This window comes from Ceratotherium simum, chromosome 19, assembly GCF_057802395.1.
Source record: "Ceratotherium simum simum isolate JZ-2026a chromosome 19, ASM5780239v1, whole genome shotgun sequence".
NCBI lineage: Eukaryota > Metazoa > Chordata > Mammalia > Perissodactyla > Rhinocerotidae > Ceratotherium > Ceratotherium simum.
In genome coordinates, this window is record NC_141918.1 from 5,075,088 (window position 1) to 5,099,143 (window position 24,056).

The 24,056-nt window shown below is 37.2% G+C and overlaps 1 protein-coding gene across 1 annotated transcript; it reads left to right on the top strand.

The window, feature by feature from the left end:
- The first annotated feature begins 1,237 nt into the window (after positions 1 to 1,237).
- Positions 1,238 to 24,056, top strand: IRAK1BP1 (interleukin 1 receptor associated kinase 1 binding protein 1). Its single transcript, XM_004422051.3, has 4 exons — positions 1,238 to 1,835; positions 7,110 to 7,175; positions 23,325 to 23,455; positions 23,564 to 24,056. Exons 1-4 carry the CDS (start codon positions 1,521 to 1,523, stop codon positions 23,829 to 23,831), a joined length of 780 nt encoding a protein of 259 aa, XP_004422108.1. The 5' UTR covers positions 1,238 to 1,520; the 3' UTR covers positions 23,832 to 24,056.

Here is a 24,056-nt window from a genome sequence, read left to right on the forward strand (position 1 = left end):
CCAGAATTATATTTATATTCACCTATATTTTTTTCCAGTTCTTTTTCTTCAGTCTTATTCGAATTTTATTTTCAGTGTATGAGGTAAGATATAGATTCTTTTTTCATATAGCTAACAAGTTTTCCCTGTACTTACTCATTGTCCCACTTTTTTTTTATCATATCCATATAAATGCACTTAAAATTCCTGTTGCTTTTTACTTATGACATTCATTCATTCAATAATTCATTTTGGAGGTTATATTGCTCCACATTCACCATTAGGGAAAAAGAATTTTCTACCAAACCCAAGAAACATTATTTTTGGTGTCTCAAATTATAAAAAACTATGGGGAAAAGTTTTTAAAGTTAGTTTTTAAATGAAAATACTATTACATAATTGTTTTTAGGTGACAGTAAACACCAAAATAAATACATACAAAATTGCTTTGAGTGATGAGCTAAATGAAGGAGGGGAGGGGGTACCATTTGATTTAGGTGAATTATCTACTACTCAAAAAGAAAAGAAAAATGATAGAAAAGAAACTACACGAGAATTGTCAGTTGACTTTTCCAGGATCCTTTCAAGAGAATAGTTGTCCTCTTCTTTTTTTTTAATTAGTTATTCAAAAAAAAATTTTTTTCCTCCTCCCTCAGGGGACAACAGTGCTATTTTTACATAGATCATTACTTAATGGTAAGAAGAAAACCTACCTCATCGGGGTCAGTGGGTTGAGGGTTGTGTTGTTCTCTCAAGAAAAGCCTATCGACAAGATCTAAGCTGTACAGACCCAGCAATGTCCATGTTGAATGTGCTTTGATAACCCCTGAGTCTCTTCCGTCCACATTCAAGCCCAGAACCATTCCAGAGATTTTAGAGAAAACTCAGAGTCCTGGAAATCACGCCAATGCTTTAGCTATTATTACTGTTAGCTATTACTTTCTCTTTGCTTTCCATACGGCAAGCTCTTTATAACCACATCGCAAATGTGAAATGTGTTATCAACAGGGCTTTAGAGACGATGAATCGAAGAATGATTCGAAGAATCATAAACTGCTCAAGAGCAACAGACACCTCTCGCAGACCGTGGCGCTGTGGGGCCTCAAAGAGCTGTGCCCGAGCGGAAAGGTGGAGTCGGACAAGACAGGAGACCCCGCAGAGCGGCGTGAGCGCAACAGCAAACCCGCCCACTCGGCACGCGCGGCCTCCCCGAACCTCCCCCGACCTAACCAGGGCCGGGCGGACGCGGCCGGGGGCCGTGACAAGGCGGAGCTCACTGTGACGGACGCTGCAGAGCCCTAAGATTTTTGAAGGCCGCAACGGAAACGTGTTAAAAACTGTAACGAGGCGCTTAGCGCAACACCTTGTACATAGCACGCGGCAACAGCCTCGGCAAAGCGCCGCTCGCGCCCTCAAGAAGCCCCCAGACGTCCAGGCCCATCCGGCATCCTTTGCGCCGCGCACGGGAAAGCTGCGGCACGTTTTGGCCTCTTCGGCCGCCGTCGGCCCTTCGTTGCTATGGAAACGCAGTTGGCCTCACTATGTCGTTGCAACAGGCCCCTCAGTCGCGGGTGTTCGTGGAACTGGTTCCCTGGGCTGAGCGGGGCCGGGAGAACAGCCTGGTCTCGGGCGGAGAAACGCTGCCTGGTCTCCGCCGCCCCCTCTCCTCAGCACAGGCCCCAAGTGCGCCCCGCGAGGTGCACGTCAGCGGCGCCGCGGAGGTGTCTGCGAGCCCCGACCGGGCGCAGCTGGCGGTGCGAGTGAGCAGCACCAAGGAGGCGGCGGCCGAGGCCAAGAGGAGCGTCGGCCGCCGCCTGGACTACATCACGCAGAGCCTCCAGCAGCAGGGTGTGCAGGTGAGAGCTCCGCGGGGGAGGAACTTGGAGTGGGCCGCCGAAAGGGGGGCCGAGGTTCCGTCCCGGCGGGCTGCTGGAGCCGGCGTGCACGTGTGCAGGGTCTTGAGCGTAAGGGACAGCTTTGTCGCGTCGCTTTTCCACGGCTCCAGGACCTGGCAGAGTGCATCTTTGGCCCATCCGTCTTCTAGATGAAAGTAATTGTTGGCTGCAGTGACTTGTAAAATAAAACAGTGCAAATTGCGTGAGGTTTTATTTGGCGATATTTGCTGCAGTGATTTTGTTTCTAACCTTGAAATGATGAACTCTTAAACTTGAAACATTAGATGTAAATGCTTGCCTAAGCAGTGTGCTAGACACTAATCATTTTTCTTATTATTTTAATGAGGTCATATTGACTTATTGTGTAAATTTCAGGTGTACATTATTATATTTCTGTTTCTGTATAGATAGTGTCGTGTTCACCACCAATAGTCTAGTTTTTATCTGTCACTGTACATATGTGCTGCTTTATCCTTTCCGCCCTCTCCCCACCCCCTTCTCCTCTGGTAACCACTAATCTGTTCTCCTTATCCATGTGTTTATCTTCCATATGTGAATGAAATCATACAGTATTTGTCTTTGACTTATTTCGCTTAGCGTAATACCCTCCAGGTCCATCCATGTCGTCACAAATGGGATGGTTTTGTCTTTTATATGGCTGAGTAGTATTCCATTGTGTATATACACCACATCTTCTTTACCCTTTCATCCATTGATGGGCACTTGGGTTCTGTCCACTTCTTGGCTATAGTGAATAATGCTGCAGTGAACACAGGGGTGCGTAAGTCTCTTTGAACTGTTGATTTCATGTTCTTTGGATAAATACCCAGTAGTGGGACAGCTGGATCATATGGTATTTCTATTTTTAACTTTTTGAGGAATCTCCATACTGTTTTCCATAGAGGCTGCACTGCTTTGCATTCCCATCAGCATTGTATGAGGGTTCCCCTTTCTCCACATCCTCTCTAACATTTGTTATTTTTTGTCTTGGTGATTATAGCCATTCTGACTGGTGTGAGGTGATATCTCATTGTAGTTTTGATTTCCATTTCCCTAATAATTAGTGATGTTGAACATCTTTTCATGTGCCTGTTGGCCATCTGTGTATTTTCTTTGGAAAAATGTCTGTTCATATCCTCTGCCCATTTTTTGATTGGGTTGTTCCTTTTTGTTGTTGTTGAGATGTATGAGTTCTTTATATATTTTGGAAATTAATCCCTTGTCAGATATATGATTTGCAAATATTTTCTCCCAGTTGGTGGATTGTCTTTTCATTTTGTTGGTGGTTTCCTTTGCTGTGCAGAAGCTTTTTAGTTTGAGGTACTACTATTTGTTTATTTTTTCTTTTGTTTCCCTTGCCTGGGTAGACATGGTATTTGAAAAGATGCTGCTAAGACGGATGTCAAAGAGTGTACTGTCTATATTTTTTCTAGGAGTTTTATGGTTTCAGGTCTTACATTGAAGTCTTTTATCCATTTTGAGTTAGTTTTTGACACTAATCACTTCTCGTTTTCATTTTGCACCATGGAATTTGCAAGAGAAAAGCATCTGCTTCCTCCTAGCCACGTAAAGCTTTGCATGGAGTGGTTCCTCAGTATTTTTCACTAACAGTAACGTGGAGGGAAAGATTGCATCCATTTTCGTTTTATACAGAGTCTCAAAAAGTTTCTCCAAATTTTTTAGTTTTAACTTAAAAAAAATTAAGCCAGTATATTGTAGATGCCGTGTATATGAAATACCTCTACTTACCAGAGATGTCCATGAAGCAAATCACTAAATAAATGTTACCTTAAGCCTACTTCTAAGAAAAGGAGAAAAAAATGAACCAGCCTTATTTAATCCACACATCAGCACTGTTAGGCAGGTTTTAATATCCGCATTTTCTAGATTTAAAAATGTTAAGTAATGCTCTGAACTCCAGCCAGGGCGGTATTTGAACTCCTGTATTCCTGAAACCAAAATCTTGGTTGCTTCCCACCATGCCAGGCTCCAGACAGTTAGAATGAAAGAAGATTAGAAACCACAGAATGGGTCAACTATCTCAATTCCCTCATTTTACAGAGTATGACTCTAAAGGTCAGAGTTGTGATTTATCCAGAGTAATACTGAGTTCATAAAAGTGCTTTGAGTCTCTTGTTAGAAATGACACAGTCCCCAAGTCTGAGTCTGAGACTGGTATTTCATTGGCTGTTTTACAGATGAGAACTCTCGGGACCAGAGTGATTATTGGCAGGTAGCTTGCCCAAGATCACATAGCTAGGAAGTGGCAGAGTTTAGACTCCAGTCAAGAACTTTGACCTCAAAGCTCATGTTCCTAACCACTACCGTGTGTTGCTGCTTTATTGTGTTGGCAGTGGGTGATTGAGTTTTCAGGTAGGGGATGTAGCAGAGGCTATAGATAGCCCACACTTGTATCCCTTGGCACTTCACGCTTGTGTGCACACAGGCCCAGCTTCCATATGCCAACACTTGTAAATTCTTTGCCAACTTTGCCTGGCTGCAGGAATCTACTCTGCCTACAAGTGGGACAGCCAGTAGTGCCAGAGAATTAACAGCCTCTCCCCCAGCTCCAGCAGCCTTCAACTAACAGCTGAGGAGAGTAAGTAAATGTGGGCTGGAGTTTGTGACTTGCCTTCAGTGAATACAGCATGGAAAGGGAAAAATGGTAACTTTATAGTGGAGGAATCTGGCAGACACTACCTTAACAAGTGGTCAAGGTTAACATCATGAGTAATGTCATGTGGCTATCACGTACCCCCTGATATGTTGTGACAATGAGGGCACTTCACCTCTATGGTATTTTTCCCTAAAACCCATAACCGTGGTCTGATCATGAGAAAAAAAAAACCATCAAACAAACCCACGTTGAAGGACACCCTGCAAAATACCTGACCAAAACTTTCAAGGTCCTGAAAAACAAGGGAAGACTGAGAAACTGTCATGGACCAGAGGAGACTAAGGAGACATGATGCATTAATGCCAAGTGGTGTCATGGATTGGGTCCTGGAATAGTAAAAGAACAGGAATAGAATAACTGGTGAAGTCTAAATAAAGCTTGGAGTTTAGTGAATGGTAATGTACCAGTGTTGCTTTTTCAGTTTTAACAGATGTACCATGGTAATCTAAGATGATAACATCAGAGAAATCTGAAACTGAGGTATACAGGAACTCTCTGTACTATCTTGGCAACTTTTCTGTAAATTTAAAATTATTCTAAGTTAAAAAGTTTATTAAAAGTAGGTTACAGGGGCCGGCCCCGTGGTGTAGTGGCTAAGTGCACGCACTCCGCTGCTAGCGGCCCAGGTTCGGATCCCGGGCGCACACCGACGCACCGCTTGTCGGGCCATGCTGTGGCAGCGTCCCATATAAAGTGGAGGAAGATGGGCACAGATGTTAGCCCAGGGCCAGTCTTCCTCAGCAAAAAGAGGAGGATTGGCATGGATGTTAGCTCAGGGCTGATCTTCCTTACAAAAAAAAAAGTAGGTTACAGAACAGCATGTAGAATATAATTTCATTTATGAAAAAGTCTATACATGGATCTAGGTATGTTTATGGGCATTGATAGATGATTTAGTAAAATGTTTACTAAATTATTAACAGTATTGGGGTGGGGAGACATTATTACTTTCGTCTCCTTTTCTCTAGTATTAGATTTTCTTTAATTAGCATATATTATTTTTTATAAAAATAATAACACTGTTAAATGTAACAATAAAAGATACTTTCTTTCCAGCTACCTTTCCTAAAGTTATTCCTCTAGTAATTTTTCAGTCAGAAGTTTTATATATATTTATCATGTGAAGTGGGGAAAAAATGAAAAAAGAGACATCTAAAAAAATAGATGTGTTGACGTCATAAAAGAATATTAAATGACAGAAAAGTTTCATGTTAATCAAATGAAAAAAGCTGATTACAAGCAATATATTCAGTACTGTTTTATTTTACATTTATCTGTATTCTGAATTTCCTACAATGAGCAGGTATTACTTTTATCATAAAAAATGCATTAATATTTTCATGACGTGACAGACATCAGAGCTGTAATTGGAAATTGAGTTCAAATTTTCAGGTTAAAGCCTTTTAGAATTTTTCTGGGTAATATAAACTGCTTGAAATTAGTTTATCTTAAAATTCAGATGCAGCTAACTCCCCTAAAATCAAAGTAATTAAATCATTATAGAGCATAATAATATTTATATTTATTTAGCATATATTGGGAGACACAAAAACATTTATAAAATATAAATTCTGTCTGTCCCCAAGGATGAGTGTAGGCGAAGAGTTCATTTCACTAAATTTCAAAACTCTTTGAAAAGTAAATAAGAAGTATCACTTTTTTACCACAATTATGAACCCTGTATTCACCCAGAGAGTCAAAAAGCATTGATGTTACTTTTCTAAAAACAAACTAGCCCAGGTTCAGTATTTCAGGAAACATTTATATCCTAATCATATAGCATCGACGTTTCCTGACTCCCTTCTCTGCATCAAGCCCTTTATGTACTACAACTTCTCATTAAATCCTCAAAACAAATTCTGTGAGTATACATGGTATTAACCTAATTTCATAAATGCAGAAAGTAAGGCTCAAAACAGTAAAGTAACTTACCCAAAGTTGCATTCTATAGGTAGTCAGTAAATTTGTATTAAATTATTTGTAAATTGGGCCGGCCCCGTGGCTTAGCGGTTAAGTGCGTGCGCTCTGCTGCTGGCGGCCTGGGTTCGGATCCCAGGCGCGCAGCAACACACCACTTCTCCGGCCATGCTGAGGCCGCATCCCACATACAGCAACTAGAGGGATGTGCAGCTATGACATGCAACTGTCTACTGGGGCTTTGGGGGAAAAATAAATAAAAAAATTATTAAAAAAAAAAAAAAAAAAATTATTTGTAAATTAAACATTTTTAAAACTCCAGCACTCCTTTAACATTTAGGATGCTTTACGTACAAATAATTATATATACCCCACCCTAAGTTCATACTTTTTGTACAAGCTAATGTAAAAATTACTACAAATGGAATGACAACTATGATGAAATTTTCAGCAAATATTTTTAGGCTTCTGAATTTATTTTATGTTACTTTTAGGAAAGTTTTAAAACATCAGGCAAACCAGTTTTTTCTGCATACTTTGTCTTTCTGATTTTAATAAGTTCAGGTTTCTACTTTATGTTTTAGGATAATTGCATTTAGTAGCCAGACATGTAGTAATCATATTCTTGTACTTTGTTTTAGGCAGAAAATGTAACAGTGACAAAAGATTTTAGAAGAGTGGAAAATGCTTATCACCTGGAAGCAGAGGTATGTACTTATCTTCACAAATAATTGGAAACAGCATGACTTTATGGGGACAGTTTGCATTTGTTTTTGTTCTTCAACTGAAATGTACAGGAGAAATGCTTCTCATGGTATTGATAAAAGATTGTGTTTCTTATAATCATTTTTGGTGTTACGTATCTGTGTGAGCTTTTAAAATAAATTTAATGAGATTTATTTAAGATAAATTGTTTTGAAATGGAATAAACATAGCAAGAGAGAAGTAACAGTTAATTGCCACCCAAGTAAAATTTTAGTAATGTTATCACCTAGTGAGCAGGAAATGCTACAGGAGAGAAATTTCTTCTCAGATTAAAAAAAAAATTAATAAAGTCATAATATAAAGGATTGAAACACTTTTCAGCATTCTTTTGTTTCACAATGCAATTTTATTGTGTTGTAGTAAGTTAAGATTTATTTAAAAATAAAAACTACTCAGCCTTTGCACAATTAAAAAGCGAAATTTTTGTACATTCAATTAATGATAACATTTAGTTCCTACAACTGCCTATACTTTTTACTTATCTTTAAAGATTTTATGATCGGGATTTTATGAAATCAGAGTGTGTTATAGTTGTAGTTAGGTTACAGGACTGCTGTCTGTTTATGATTCCAAACATCTTGGGGTATGTGCTTAGTCCTTGCTGCCTCCCTGCCACAGGGAACAAACAAGAATGGGGTTAGAGTGGAATCTTGTTTATCTGGTCAGAGAAGTTGTATCTTTAGAGGTAGAAAATACCTCAAGAAATCACCTCGTCCTACCTTCAGGCAGATAATATATTATTTTTCTAATTTTAAGGGTGTGACCTTAGGCTCAGATTGCTTAGGCTTGGACTTCTCAAAGATCATATTACAAGAATTAGAATGGAAAGTAGAATCCTAATTTCTTCTCTTCAGATAGTAATTCCATTTTCAGTAGTTTTGTGATTTCTCCACTTAAAATTTAACTATCTCAGGGAATTTAAAATTACTGATGATGATTTTAGGGATCTATTTGGCAAAAGTTATTTTGTAGCAATGGGGACTGAAAACTACCTTTCAAACAGGATGAAGAGCAGTCTGGTAAGATTCCGTATTTTAGAGATCAGAAGCTGAGAGTTGTTCTAGCGCCCCTCCAGTAGTTATCACCTGTTAGGACTTCAGGTTGTAGGGAACATGGGGGAGGCTCAGGTTTCCTTAGTGAATGGGGTTTACTTGCGAGTACACCAGGAAGTAAGGAGGAAAAGAAACAGTCCCAGCAAATGCACAGCCAGGCTTCGTGGAAAACGGGAATGTTTTTCAGACTGCGTTGTTCTAGGTACTGACTCTTCAGGTGTAGAAAGTGCATTAGAACAGGTGTGTGATGATGGGTTGTAATTAGTATTTGGGTGGTGAACATGATGTAATCTATGCAGAAATAGAAGTATAGTGATGTACACCTGAAATTCATAAAATGTTATAAACCAATGTTACCACAATTTAAAAAAAAAGTGCATTAGAGCTGCTTGCTTTGTTATAAAACATGGCTGAATGCGAACTTCACTAAATTCTGCTCCTCTTCTTTCTACTCTAGTTACCTTTTTAATGTCTTGTATTCGAATTTCTTAAGAGAGAATCTGATTATATTTTGTATAAGGTTCCCTAGTAGCCAGAACTCTTATATCACATAATCCGACACATGATTGCTCTTAGGTCAGCATTAGCAGTCCGCAGAGACCAGGGTGAGAGGGTCACCAGGTACAAAGTGTGCCAACCTGTGCATAAAGAACAGTGTGGCTTCAGGGCTGTGGATGGAGTGAACACTACAACCTAATGTCTAACATGCACCAATATTCTCACAAATATGTAGAATAAGAGGTAGAACGTTACTTTTCACGTAATGTCTGAAATTTTCATCCTGAAAAGCACTTTAGAGATTCTTTATCTAACCTCCCACCTACCCTGCTGCCTTTCCTTATTTTAAAGGGAGGGATATTGAAAGTTAGAAATTATCTAAGTGACTTCTTTAAGGGTGGGTAAGTGGTTGTATGTGTGGGGAGGGGGTTAGATTAAAACTTGGGCTTTGCTATTCCCACATCTCTACTCTTTCCACTTCCCATGTTGTTTTCCTGTCATAATCTCAGTGTTAGGAGGGAATTTAAAAGCCTGGGATATAATAGGCATTCAGTAAATGTCTGTTGAATAGAGAAAGGAGTATAACCACTCATGCAGTTTTCCCCCTCTCTTTCCTTGCATGTCTGTCATGCGTCAGGTATTTTCCATACATTAGCTCATCTAATCTTTTTTAACTCTTCACTTTTGTTATGAAATATTTTATACATTTTATATAAAAGGCCCATTCCATTTTCAGACATGTAATCACTATAAAATTTTTTAATGTTAAACCAAAATTGACTCACTAGTACTCATCCATTATTAATAGTGTACCTCTCCAAGGACAAAACAAGGCTAATACTTCTTCCTTGAAGTGTATACTTGAAGTTCAGTATCATATTGATGCTACTTTTTTCTTCTCCAGGGGTAAGAATCCCTTTTCTTTGGCCATTGCTTATATGACAAACTTTTTCTTTAGTTAACCAATTTCCTCCTAAAGCTTCTACAACAGTAGTGTCCTAATTGTGATCTGGCTAGTCCACATTAGAGAAAGATGATTACTTCCCTTATTCTGGAGTGTTTATTTCTAATAAGACACTTAAGACTGATCTAACTCCTCAGCACTTGCATCACATTGTTCCCTTCTGTCGAGCTTACAGTCATATCAATAATGACAACTAGAAAAGTGTCTTTCTCTCATGCTACTTGTAAATCATATTTCTCCTATCTTATACTTTGTTATTGCTGTTTCAAAATGAAGTATGGGATTTTACATTTGTGTCTGTAATATTTTATCCACTAGATTTGATTTGCATTTCTGGCCTGTTAGGATCTTTTTGGATCTTGATTTTATCAAGCACTGTTTATATTTAGTCCTACCAGCTTTATATCATCTGCTGATTTGATCAACAGTGTACCCATCTATGTAATTAACAAAACTATTGAGTAGCATTAATCAACTATGACCCTAACCATGGAGAGTGTATGTCAGTATATCCTAAGACTTGTGTAAATATCTAGATAAAATATAAACCCCCTATGCCTACAATATTTCTCTGGTAACTTACCAACTAGGAAGTCAAGTTGTATATCATGACTTGTTCTTAATGATCTCAAATTTACATGCTTAATAGATTGGCCTTTGGATGGAAATAATTTGGCAGTAGTTCAGAAGAAATTAGAGGAAGAGTATAGAGTTGGAATTAAAGCAAAGTTAGAGTCAGATGAGTTTTCTATTTAACATCTCAGCAAGAAACTCAGTAATTAGAGTCTGAATATATGATTCCAAGGACCTACAAGATTTTAGTATTAAATTCCTGTGTCCTTATTTTGTTATTCCCCGAATGCCTTCCTGGAGGACCATTAAGATGAGAAAGCCCTGTATACTTTTCTTCAGCTACAGTTAGGAACAGGGAAGCCAGGGAAACTTAAGAGGGAAGAAGAGAATAGGTTGTGCAACACCAAAGAGAAAGAAAACACGCCAAGTGTGTGAGACCTATACAGGGGAGCACAGTCTAAGCTGCTTTAACAAATAGACCCAAAAAACACAATGGCTTAAACAGGATATGGATTTGTCTCTCTTTTAACATCTGGAAGTACTCAGTCCAATGATAGCAGGTCAGCTCCGCAGTCTTAATCAGAGCTTCCATCTCTGTACCTAGGTGACTCCTCCAGTTCTCACCATCACACTATATTTGTATCCCAGCCAGTGGGAAAGGAGAAAAGAAAGGGGAACATAAGCCCATTCCTTTTAAGGGCTTGACTTGTCATTGCTGCTTACATTTCTTTGGCTAGACCTCAGCCACACTTAGCTGCAAGAGAGACTTGGAAATGTAGTTAGGTGCCAATGCCCAGCTAAAACTTCTGAGTTCTATCATTAAAGAAAAAAGAAACAGGAATGGATATTGGCACCTGTATTAGTGTGCTTGTGCCATAACGAACTACCACAGACTAGGTGGCTTAAACAACAGAAATTTATTTTCCCACAGTTCTGGAGGCTGGAAGTCTGAGAATAGGGTGCCAGCATGGTTGATTTCTAGTGAGAGCTTTCTTCCTGGCTTGCAAATGGCTACCTTCTCACTGTGTCCTTACATGGTGAGGAGAGAGCAAGCAAGATCTCTGGTGTCTCTTTATATAGATGCTAATCCTATTGGATCACAGCCCAACCCTTATGACTGCATTTAACCTTAATTACCTCCATAAAGGCCCTAGGTCCAAATACAGTCACGTTGTGGGTTGGGGCTTCAACATACGAATTTTGGGGAGATACAAACATTCAGTCCATAACAGTACACCAATTAGGATTCTCTGTCAAACCAACCGATTCAGGGATTGGACCTAGAATCTTGGTTTCATTGATACGATGACATACTGAATCATAGAGCTATTGGTCATATAGACCCATAATAAATACAGGCATACCTCGGAGATATTGCAGGTTCAGTTCCGGACCACTGCAATAAAGTGAACGTCTCAATAAAGCAAGCCATGTGAATTTTTTGGTTTCCCAGTGCATATAAAAGTTATGTTTACACTATACTATAGTCTAAGTGTGCAAAAGCATTATGTCTAAAAAAGCAATGTAAATACTTTAAGAAATACTTTGTTGCTAAAAAATGCTAATCATCATCTGAGCCTTCAGCAAGTCGTAATCTTTTTGCTGGTGGAGGATCTTGTAAAAAACGCAGTATCTCCAAAGCAATAAAGGAAAGCACAATAAAAGGAGGTATGCCTGTAATTAGACTTAATATATCTCTATATCAACCTATATTCTAGGTTGGAAAAGGTGGGAAGTCCTACACTGCATATATGTGTCAGTGGTAGTAAAGAAGAACAAAATGTATCTGTGTCAAATTTTATATTTTATTGAAGAAATTTATGGCACCTTTAGCCCAAATTCAAGTACAAGTTTTTACTTTATTATTTTTCAGAAATGCCCAGCATGCAGCCTAGTTTTTTTCCTTATAAACATTCAGCTCTCCCATTATTTCAAATCTATTGGATAAAATACAGAATGTGAACTGTTTTGTAAGCTTATTAGTGGAATTTTTTTTTATTATTTTTATTTTAAGACATCTATTAGAGTAGACATTAGAATAATTTTCAAAAATAAAGTTGACTTCCAGGGCACTTGTATAGTAAGGAATTGCTTTTGTTGACACTTAGAACCTGTTATGCTCAATTACTTTAATCTGCATTCAGAGAAACCCTTTGAACGCTCAGATTTAGTTACCTTCCAGTTTCCACGAAGGCACTGTAAATCTAGCCATGTTTCATTTCATGTGAAGTTGCAAGTCCAGGACAAGTGGATCTAAGAGGCAAAGCTTCCATATTTCTACCTCCTCTGTATAACTGAGTCTTTTTCAGGAGTTGGTTATAGATTAAATATAGCAGCAAAAGAAAGAGAATTTTTCCATATTTAAACTATGCAAATACAGAGAAATATGATATTGTCTGTATTTCTTATTAGAAGCAGCCTATAGGCATTTTGGAGCTTTGAATTTCAGCCAGGGAGGAAGGCAAACTTGGAAGCTACCCAGAGGTTAAAAACTAGCAACCTGAGTGGGGTGGTAAGGCTGATTTTGACCAACAGAAAAGTTTAGCCCATACAATGTTAAAAAAAAAAAAAAACCAAAACACTGTAAGACTTCTCTTCAAAAGATAGATAAGACTTTTGTTTCTGGCTAAGATAGAGTAACATGGACCAGATTTACCTTCCCACCTGAAACAATGAAAAAATGTAGAAAATATATGAAACAGTAGTTTTCAAAAGAGAGAACATCAGGCAGTGAGGCACAGTAATCCCTGAGAAAAAGGAAACAAATGAGAGTCCTACAGTTGTCTTAGCTCACTTTCTTAAGAGAGTGTTCAGGCAGCTAGCTGCATAGGGAAGGGAACCCAGATAGAGCCTGTTAAACTCCTCGTGTTAAGGAGATGAAACTGAGAGCCCACACAAGACAGCTAGAGTTTCTAGGACAGTGAACTGGAGAATAGATAGCTGCACAGAGAGAGATCTTCAAAGAACTGCAGAGGGACCCCCTGAAGTACTTAGCAAAATACTGATCAGCACATGTGTGTGAGGAAATGACCTGAGGCTAGAAAAAGAGCCACCCGGAAAGATTAGAGGGAATAGTGTGTGGGGCTCATGCAGGGCTGAGGCAGGTATCAGCCAGACTAGAAAATCTCACGATTCCTGGGGTATGAGGTAGAGTATATAGAAGGGTCTCGCCTCATTAGGGGGGAATAATTGGCCCTAGATTGAACATTACTTTAGTCCCATAACAAATCTTAAAAGCAAACCCAAAGAGATCAGTTTCCAAGTAAATAGTAAAGTAACAGAGTTCTAGAACAGATAAAAGAATATTTTGTATTTAGAAATACAAAAATATCCAACACCCAATAAAATGAATTCACAAGGATTACCTGGCATGCAAAATAGCAGAAAAATAAGTCTCATAATAAGGAGAAAACTCAATTCAGATCAACCCAGAACTGATACAGATGTTAGAAATAACAGACAAGAACATTAAAGTTATTGTAACCGTATATCATATGTTCAAAAGTTAAGTAGAGACATGGAAGGTATAAAAAGACCCAAATTGAACTGCTAGAGATGAAACCTACAATATGAGATAAAATGTCCCTGAAGAGTCTTAACAGCAAACGAGACATTACACAAGACAAGCGTAGTGAACTTGGAAGACGTAGCAATAACAACTATCCAAAATGAAACACAGAAAGAAAAGACATAAAAAGGGTTCAGTGAGCTGTGTGACAACTTCAAGTGGCCTAATATGCATATAATTGAAGTCCCAACGGAGAGGAGAGTGGGGGACAAGAAAAATATTTGGAGAAATAATGGCCAAAAAATTTCCAAACTTGATGACAGTTATAAACCCACAAATCCAAGAAGTTCGACTAACCCTAAGCACAAGAAATATGAAAACTATACCAATGCATATTATAATCGGATTGCTCAAAACCAGTGCTAAATCTTAAAAGCCATAGAAAAAGAGACCTATTATGTACAAAAGAACAAAAATAAGACAACAGATTTCTCTTTGAAAATAATACAAGGAAGAAGGCAGGTGGAGCAACGTTTTTAAAGTACTAAAAGAAAAAGAATTGCCAACCTGTATCCAGCAAAAATATGCTCAAAATCAAAGGCCAATTAAAGACTTTCTCAGAAAGCTGAAAGAATTCATTACCTATAGACGTGCACTACAGGAAATGTTAAATGAAGTTGTTTAAGGCAGAAGGAAGTGATACCAGAAAGGAATAGAAATCTACATAAAGGAATGAAGAATGCTGAAAATGGTAACTACATAGATAAATATATGATATTTTTCTTATATGATCTCCATATCTCTACATCTATATAAAAGATAATTGACTTGGGCCAGCCCCGTGGCTTAGCGGTTAAGTGCGCGCGCTCTGCTGCTGGCGACTCGGGTTCGGATCCCGGGCGCGCACCGACGCACCACTTCTCCGGCCATGCTGAGGCCACATTCCACATACAGCAACTAGAAGGATGTGCAACTGTGACATACAATTATCTACTGGGGCTTTGGGGGAAAAATAAATAAATAAATAAAATTTTTTAAAAAAATGATAATTGACTATTTGAACAAAAGTGATAATGAACTGTAGGAATTATAAGTAAAAGTAAAACGTATAACAGCATAGCATTAAGGTCAAGAAGGGAGAAACAGAAGTACAATATTGTAAGGCTGTTATATGTAAAATGGTATATCTCTTGAAGGTAGATTGAGATAAATCAAACATGTATATTATAAACCCTAAAGCAAACACTAAAATAACAACAACAACAAAGAGTTACAGCAAATAAGCCAAAGAAGGATATCAAATAGAATAATGAAAATATACTCAATCAAAAAAAGGGCAGAAAATAAGGAAAAAGGGAACAAAGAAAATATGAGACAAATAGAAAATAGCAAGATCAGAAGTTTAAACCTAACCATATCAATAAATCACATTAAATATAAATGTTATAAATACCTCCATTAAAAGGCAGATATTTCAGATTGTATATAAAAGCAAATCTTACCTATAAGCTGCCTGCAACAAGCATACTTTAAATACAAAGACACCAATTGGTTAAAAGTAATTGGAGACTTGCAGTTTCCTATCCTGCCTGTAAAGAGCTTGGAAGACACCACTGCATCCCAACAACAAGTAAAAAACTGAACAAACTGAAAAATCAACAGCTCTTCTAGGATCCATGAGGGAGGTGAGGATACAGGGCAAACCACTGCTCCAGAATTGGAGAGACAGGCAAATGCAGTGAGTCACAGCTTACCAGAGCAGAAGCACAGCAGAAACCACCTCTGGAACCAATGCCTGGGTAGGAACATCTGAACTATAATCGGCAAATTCCTGGAGGCTCAGTGTGGACAACTCAGAATTAAAACTCTAGGTGACCCAGTCATAGAGGAGAACTCACAGTTTAGTGAGATTTACCTCCATGAACTCGACCAGGTTCTCACAGTGAATTTGGAGAAAACTTCCCTGGTGTGTCCAGCAGAGTGAGGGGAAAAGGAACCATTTTGAAATATGCCATAGCACACTGTTCTTCTTAACAAGGTCTGCCCTTAGGAGAAACTACTTAACCAGAGCCTAACCTGCTGGTATATTAGCAGAGCCCAACTGAGCTGAGGGAAGGGAAATACCCCACTCCAGCCCACTCTAGCCATTCTCTCCTACCTAAGGGAGGAGGAAAAAAATTAGAAATACTTGTGAAATTCACAGTCTGGAGGCATTGGCTTACTAAAAAACTGAGTCCGAATCATAGGACAGTAGACCACTTCCTCTCCCCTCACACCTCACCAGCATACTCACACCTCACCAGCATGTTACTTAAGGCCTATTTATAGCACTTCCTTTTACCCAACACATCATGTCCAGCTATCACTAAAAAAAATCACAAGGCATACAAAAAGTTAAAAAATAGCATTTGAAGAGACAGAGCAAGCATCAGAAATAGACATGGCAAGGATGTTGGAATTATCAGACTGAGAATTTAAAACAATTATGATTAATATGCTAAGGGCTCTAATAGATAAAGTAGACAGCATGCAAGAACAGACAGGCAATGTAAGCAGAGAGATTGAAGTCCTAAGGAGGAACCAAAAAGAAATGCTAGAGATCAAAAACACTGTAACAGAAATAAAGAGTGCCTCTGATGAGATGAGTTTATTAGTAGACTGGACACATGAGGAAAGAATCTCTGGGCTTGAGGGTATCTTGATAGAAACTTCAAAAACTGAAAAGCAAAGAGAACAAAAACTGAAAAAAAAAAAAAGGAACAGAATATCCAAGGAGTGGGACAACTACAGTTAGAAACAGTAATGGGAATACCAGAAGGAGAAGAAAGAGAGAAAGAAACAGAAGGAATGTTTGAAACAATAATGACTGAGAATTTCCCCAAATTAATATCAGACACCAATCCACAGATCCAGGACTCTCAGAGAACACCAAGCAGGATAAATGCCAAAAAAAACTACAGCTGGGCATATTATTTTCAAACTACAGAAAATCAAAGATAAAGAAAAAATCCTGAAAGAAGCCAGAGGAAAACAACACCTTACCTATAGAGGAAGAAAGATAAGAATTACATCTGACTTCTCAGAAACCATGCAAGCAAGAGAGTGGACTGAAATATTTAAAATGTTGAGAGAAAAATACAAAGACAAAAAAAACCCAACCTAGAATTCTCTACACCGTGAAATTATCCTTCAAAAGTGAAGGAAAAGTAAAGACTTTCTTAGACAAATAAAAATTGAGGGAATTTGTTACCATTAGGCCTGTCTTGCAACAAATGTTAAAAGAAGTTCTTTAGAGAGACAGAAAACAATATAGACCAGAAATTTGGGTCTATGTAAAAGGAAGAGCATCAAAGAAGGAATAAGTAAAGGTAAATAAAAACGCTTATTTTTCTTATTCTTAATCTAACACATAACATTTTGTTCAAAATAATAGCAACAGTGTATTCAATATATACTTATGTATGCTAATATATAAATGAAATGAATGACAGTAATGACTCAAGAGATGGGAGGGAGGAATTAGGATTATTTTGTTATAAGGTACTCACACTGCTTGTGAAGTGATATAGTGTTACTTAAAAGTGGGCTTGGATTAGTTATAAAGGTATATTGCAAATTTAGGGCAACCACTAAAATAGTTAAAAAAAAAAAAAAGACATATAACTGATATGCTAAAAGACATATAACTGATATGCTAAGAAAGGAGAGAAAAGGGAATCAAAATGGTCAATTAAAATCACCAAATCAAAAGAGTGGAGGACAGGACTAGGAAAAAAACAACAAGGGCAACAAATGGAAAACAGTAAAGAATATGGTGGATATTAATCCAGCTATATCAGTAACACTTTGAACATCAGTAGTCTAAATGCACCAATTAAAGGAGATTGTCAGAGTGGATCAGAAAACATGACCCAACTGTATGTTGTCTACTAGAAACCACTTTAAATATAAAGACATATATAGATTAAAAGTAAATGCATGGAGAAAAATATACCATGGTAACATTAATCAAAAGAAAGCAAGAGTCACTGTATTAATATCAGACAGAGCAGACTTCATAGCAAGGAAAGTTATCAGGGATAAAGACATTACATAATAATAAAGGGGCAATTCTCCAAGAGACATAACAATCCTTAACATGTATGCCCCTAACAACAGAGCATCAAACTACATGAGGCAAAAACTAATAGAACTGCAAGGAGAAATAGATTAATCCACTATCATAGTTGGAGACTCCAGCCCCCTCTATCAGAAATGGACAGATCCAGCAGGAAGAAAATCAGTAAGGACATAGTTGAACTCAACAATAAATACCATCAATAGACTGAATATAATGGACATCTATAGAGTACTTCCTCCAAAAACAGCAGAATCCTTCTCAAGCTCCCAAGGAACATTCACCAAGACAGAACACAATCTAGGCCAAAACATCTACTGTAATAAATTTAAAAGGATACAGAAATCATACAGTGTCGGCTCTCAGACCACAATGGAATTAAACTAGAAATCACTACCAGATAATTGGAAAATCTCAAAACACATGGAGATTAAACAACACACTTCTAACTAACACATGGGTCAAAGAAGAAATCTCAAGGAGAAATTTTAAAATATTTAGAACTAAATGAAAACACAGTTTATCAAATTTTGTGGGACGCAGTAAAAGCAATACTTAAAAATTTTAGCACTGAATGCATATATTAAAAAGAAGAAAAATCTAAAATCAGTAATCTAAGTTTCCACCATAGGAAACTAGAAAAAGAAGAGCAAATTAAATCCAAAGTAAGCAGAAGAAAATAAATAATAAGAATTAGAGCAAAAATCAATGAAACCAAAAGCTAGTTCTTTGAAAAGATCAATGAAGTCAATAAGCTTCTAGCCAGGCTAAATAAGAAAGAAAAAAAAGACAGAGGACAAATTACTAATATTAGAACTGAAAAAGGCAACATCACTACAGATCCTGTGGAAATTTTTACAGGATAAAAAAACTACAGACCAATATTATCCTCAACAAAATATTATTTCCCATATACCAGCAATGAACAAGTAGAATTTGAAATTAAAAACACAATTTTCCATAGCACCCACATGAAATACTTAGGTGTAAATCTAACAACATATGTACAAGATCTTTATGAGGAAAACTACAAGACTGATGAACAAAATCAAAGAAGAACTAAATAAATGGAGAGATATTCCATGTTCATGGATAGGAAGACTCACTATTGTCAAAATGTCAGTTCTTCTCAACTAGATCTATAGATTAAATGCAATCCCAGTTGAAATCCAAGCAAGTTATTTTGGGGATATCAATAAATGATTCAGGTTTATATGGAGAGGCAAAAGACCCAGAATAGCCAACATAATATTGAAGAAGAACAAAGCTGGAGGATTGACACTACCTGACCTCAAGACTTACTACACTGTCTTGATTATTGTAGTTTTATAGTATTATTTGAAAAATATACAAATCAGTGGAGCAGAATGGAGAGGCAAGAAATAGACTCCTGTGTGGTCAACTGATCTTTGAGAAAGGAGCAGAGGCAGTATGGTGGGGCAAAGGTAGTCTTTTCAACAACTGGTGCTAGAACAACTGGACATCCATATTGAAAAAAAAATGAATCTAGATAAGACCTTACACCCTTCAAAAAATTAACTCACAATGCATCATAGACCTAAAGGTAAAGCACAAAACTGTAAAATTCCTAGAAGATGACATAGGAGAAAACCTAGATGACCTTGAGTATCATGATGACTTTTTAGATACAACACCAAAGGCATGATCCATGAGAGAAATAATTGATAAGCTGGACTTCATTATGATTAAAAACTTCTGCTCTGTGAAAGACAATGTCAGGAGAATAAGACAAGCCACAGACTGGGAGAAAATATTTGCAAAACATTTATTTTAAAGGACTGTTATCGAAAATATGTAAAGAACTCTTAAAATTCAACAATAAGAAAACAACTCAATTTAAAAATGAGCCAAAGACCTCATCAGACACCTCACTAAAGAAGATATATAGATGGCAAGAAAGCGTATGAAAACATGTTCCACATCATATGTCATTAGGCAAATGCAAATTAAAACAGTGAGATGCCACTGCATACCTAGTAGAATGATCAAAATCTGAAACACTGACAACACCAAATGCTGGTGAGGATGTGGAACAACAGGAAGTCTCATTCATTCCTGGTGGGAATGCAAAATGATACAGCCATTTTGGAAGACAAAATTTCTTATATAAACATACTCTACTATATGATACAGCAGTCACACTCTTTGGTATTTACCCAAAGGAGTTGAAAGTTTATGTTCACATAGAAATCTGCACATGGATATTTATAGTGGCTCTATTCATAATTGCAAAATTTGGGAGCAATCAAGATGTCCTTCAGTAGGTGAATGGATAAATAAACTGTGGTACATCCGGGAAATGGAATATAGTTCAGCACTAAAAAGAAGCGAGCTATCAAGCCATGAAAACAGGGAGGAACCTTAAATGCCTATTACTAAGTGAAAGAAGCCAATCTGAAAAGGCTACACACTGTATGATTCCAATTATATAACTTTCTGGGAAAGGCAAAACTGTGGAGACAGTAAAAGGATCATTGGTTGCCAGGGGTCAGGGGAAGGGTGGGGTGAATAGGGGGAGCACAGAGGAATTTTAAGGCAGTGAAAATACTCTGTGTGATACTGCATGATAGATACATGTCATTATACATTTGTCCAAACCCATTGAATATAAAACACCAAGAGTGAACCCTGATGTAAACTGTGGTCTTCGGGTCATTATGATGTGTCAGTGTAGGTTCATATATGGGAACAAATGTGCCATTCTGGTGGGCAATGTTGATTATGGTAAGGCCGGGCCTATGCATGTGTAGAGGCAGGAGGTATATGGGAAATCTGTATCTTCCTCTCAGTATTGCTGTGTGCCTAAAACTTCTCTAAAAAATAACGTTTTAAAAAAACGGACAACAATAGATTAGTAATTGGCAGGGGCTGGAATGGGGGGAGCACAAGGAAATTCTGGGAGGTTGACGGGACTGATCATAATAGTCCCCACATGACTGAATGCATCTGTCAAAATTCATAGAACATATACTAAAAAGAGTGTATTTTACTATATGTAAGTTATACCTTAATAAACCTGACTTTCACAACAGCAGACTACATATTCCTTTCAAGCGCACACAGAACATTTGCCAAGGTAGACTATATTCTGGGTCATAAAACAAGTCTTGATAAATTTAAAAGTATTTGAATCATACAAAGTAAGTTCTCTGACCACCGTATAATTAAATTAGAAACCAATAACAGAAATATCTCAGGAAAATCCCCCAAATATTTGGAGTTTAAATAACATACTTCTCAATAACCCCTGGGTCAAAGGAGAAATTGAAAGAGAAATTAGAAAGTGCATAAATTTAAGGGAGAAATAATGCCAATTCTATACAGACTTCTCCAGAAAATGAAAAGGAGGGAGTACTTCCCAATTCATTATTTGGGGCCAGAAGATAACAAAACCAGGGACAAAAGCATTACAAGCAAAGAAAACTACAAACCAATGTCCATCATAAACATATGTGCAAAAATTATTAAAAAATTTTAGCAAATCAAATCCAGTGATATATAAAACAGATAATACATAATGACCAAGTATGGTTCATCCTGGGAATGAAAGGTTGGTTTAACATTCAAAAATTGGTTCAATCTAATTTACTATATCAACAAAGTTAAAAAGAAATACCATATGATCATCTCAGTAGATGCAGAAAAAACACTGAACAAATTCCAGCATCCATTCCTAATAAAAATTCTCAATAAACTAGGAATAGTAGGGAACTTCCTCAAACCGAGAAAGGGAATCTTATGAAAATTCTACAGCTGACATCATACTTAGCCAGCCCTGGTGGGCTAGTGGTTAAGATTTGGTGCTCTCACCACTGAGGCCCGGCTGTGTGTTGCTGTGATGCTGAAAGCTATGCCACCAGTATTTCAAATACCAGCAGGGTCACCCATGGTGGACAGGTTTTAGTGGAGCTTCCAGACTAATACAGACTAGGAAGAAGGACCTGGCCACCCACTTCCAAAAAAATTGGCCATGAAAACCCTATGAATAGCTACAGAGCATTGTCTGATATAGCACCCGAAGGTGAGAGGATGGTGCAAAAAAACCAAGCAGTGTTCTGCTCTGCCGTGCACAGGGTCTCTAGGAGTTGGAATCCACTCAATGGCACTCACAACAACATACTTCATGGTGAAACACTGAATGTGTTGTGCCTAAGATCAGGAACAAGACAAAGACATCAACTCGTATGACTTCTTTTCAACATTGTACTTTAAGTTCTAGCCAGTGCAGTCAGGCAAGAAAAAGAAATAAAAGGCATCCAGACTGGACAGTAAAAAGTAAAATTGTCCTTATTCATGGGCAACATGACCATCTATGTAGAAAATCTGACAGAACCTACAAAAAAGCTATTAGAACTAATAAGCATCAAAAATATAAAATACGTAGGGATAAATGTGATTTTAAAAATGCGAAAGACCTGTATGCTGAAAAATACAAAACATTGCTAAGAGAAATTAAAGAAGACCTAAATAAATGGAGAAACATACCTTGTTCGTGATTTGGAAGACTCAATATCATTAAGAAATCAATTCTTCCTTAGTTGATCTATATATAGATTTATTGCAATCCCAAAGTCCCAGTCAGTTTTAAAAATAGAAATTGACAAACTGATTATAAAATACATTATTTACTTAGTATTGAAACCAGGCCTTCCCTGGCTAACATTTACTATTAAAGGCAAGGCTCTGCATGGCATAGGATGACTCAGGAGGTCACCTCACGTCTCTTGCTCTTTGCTGCTCCAGCCTACTCCAGTACCTTTTGTGTCACGTGTTGAGCCTCAGTAAAGTTTCTTTAGAAGAAAAGGGTTAGTCTGCTTCCATAAAAAGTTTTAAGACTACAGTTTTCAAGTATTGCTGAATATAAGAACTGCTTTCACGTATTTAAAGGCAAAGGTCTTAGTGAAATAGATGAGCTTCCACATTTAGATCTGAAAATAACTGTTGGAAGAAGAAACATACCTCAATGACAGCAGTGAAGTATGATGTAATTACTGCTAATCAGAAAGCTAACGGCATAGATTCAACTAAGGAGTCATGAAAAACTTATCAGGGTTAGAATTTAGCCAAATAATAAAGTTGAAGGGGAAACCCTCCAATTCTCTTTCATAAAAAGTCCGTGACTGGTTTAAAATGAATTCTAAAATATTTGTGTTAATATTATATAAATTACAATATTCATAAGCAAAAATAAATTTAATAATAATTTATTTGTAAGTATTAAGTAGGCTTTTCTTATCTGTTACATACTAGAAAATGACCTCATTGTAATCAGGCTTTACTTTTTTATTCACATTTAGAGAAAATTTTGAAATAATGCATCAGGTATGAAAATAATTTCAAGTGTCATTTCATTTACAGGTCTGCGTTACATTTACTGAATTTGGAAAAATGCAAAATATTTGTAACTTTCTTGTTGAAAAGCTAGATAGCTCTGTTGTCATCAGCCAACCCCAGTTCTATCATACTCCAGGTTCTGTTGAGAATCTTCGGTAAGTTAAGCACATCTTTAACACTAAATTATCAATTAATTAAACAAAACTATTCAGTGCTACAGTTCATTGAATGTCATATTAATAATCTCTGCATTAATTCCTAAGACGGCAAGCCTGTCTTGTTGCTGTTGAGAATGCATGGCGCAAAGCTCAAGAAGTCTGTAACCTTGTTGGCCAAACTCTAGGAAAACCTTTATTAATCAAAGAAGAAGAAACCAAAGAATGGGAAGGCCAAATAGATGATCACCAGCCATCCAGACTCTCAAGTTCATCAACTGTACAAGAAAAAATCAAAAGTGCAACAATATATGCTACTTCAAAAGTATTTATAACTTTTGAAGTAAAGGGGAAAGAGAAGAAAAAAAAACTTTGAAATTCCAACTAAAATATATTGTTTGTGTCTTTTTGTCTACTTTTATACTTTTTATAATGTTTCCTTTTGTCCTGAATATATATATATATTGTATAGTGTATAAAGTGTTTCTCCCCAAAATCTGTCAATCCTTTAATACAGTCCCACAGAATACTTATGTTACTTTCTATTTTTAAAAACTTACTATGGGAAATACTCTTTGGAAATAAATGTGTTATATGTGCA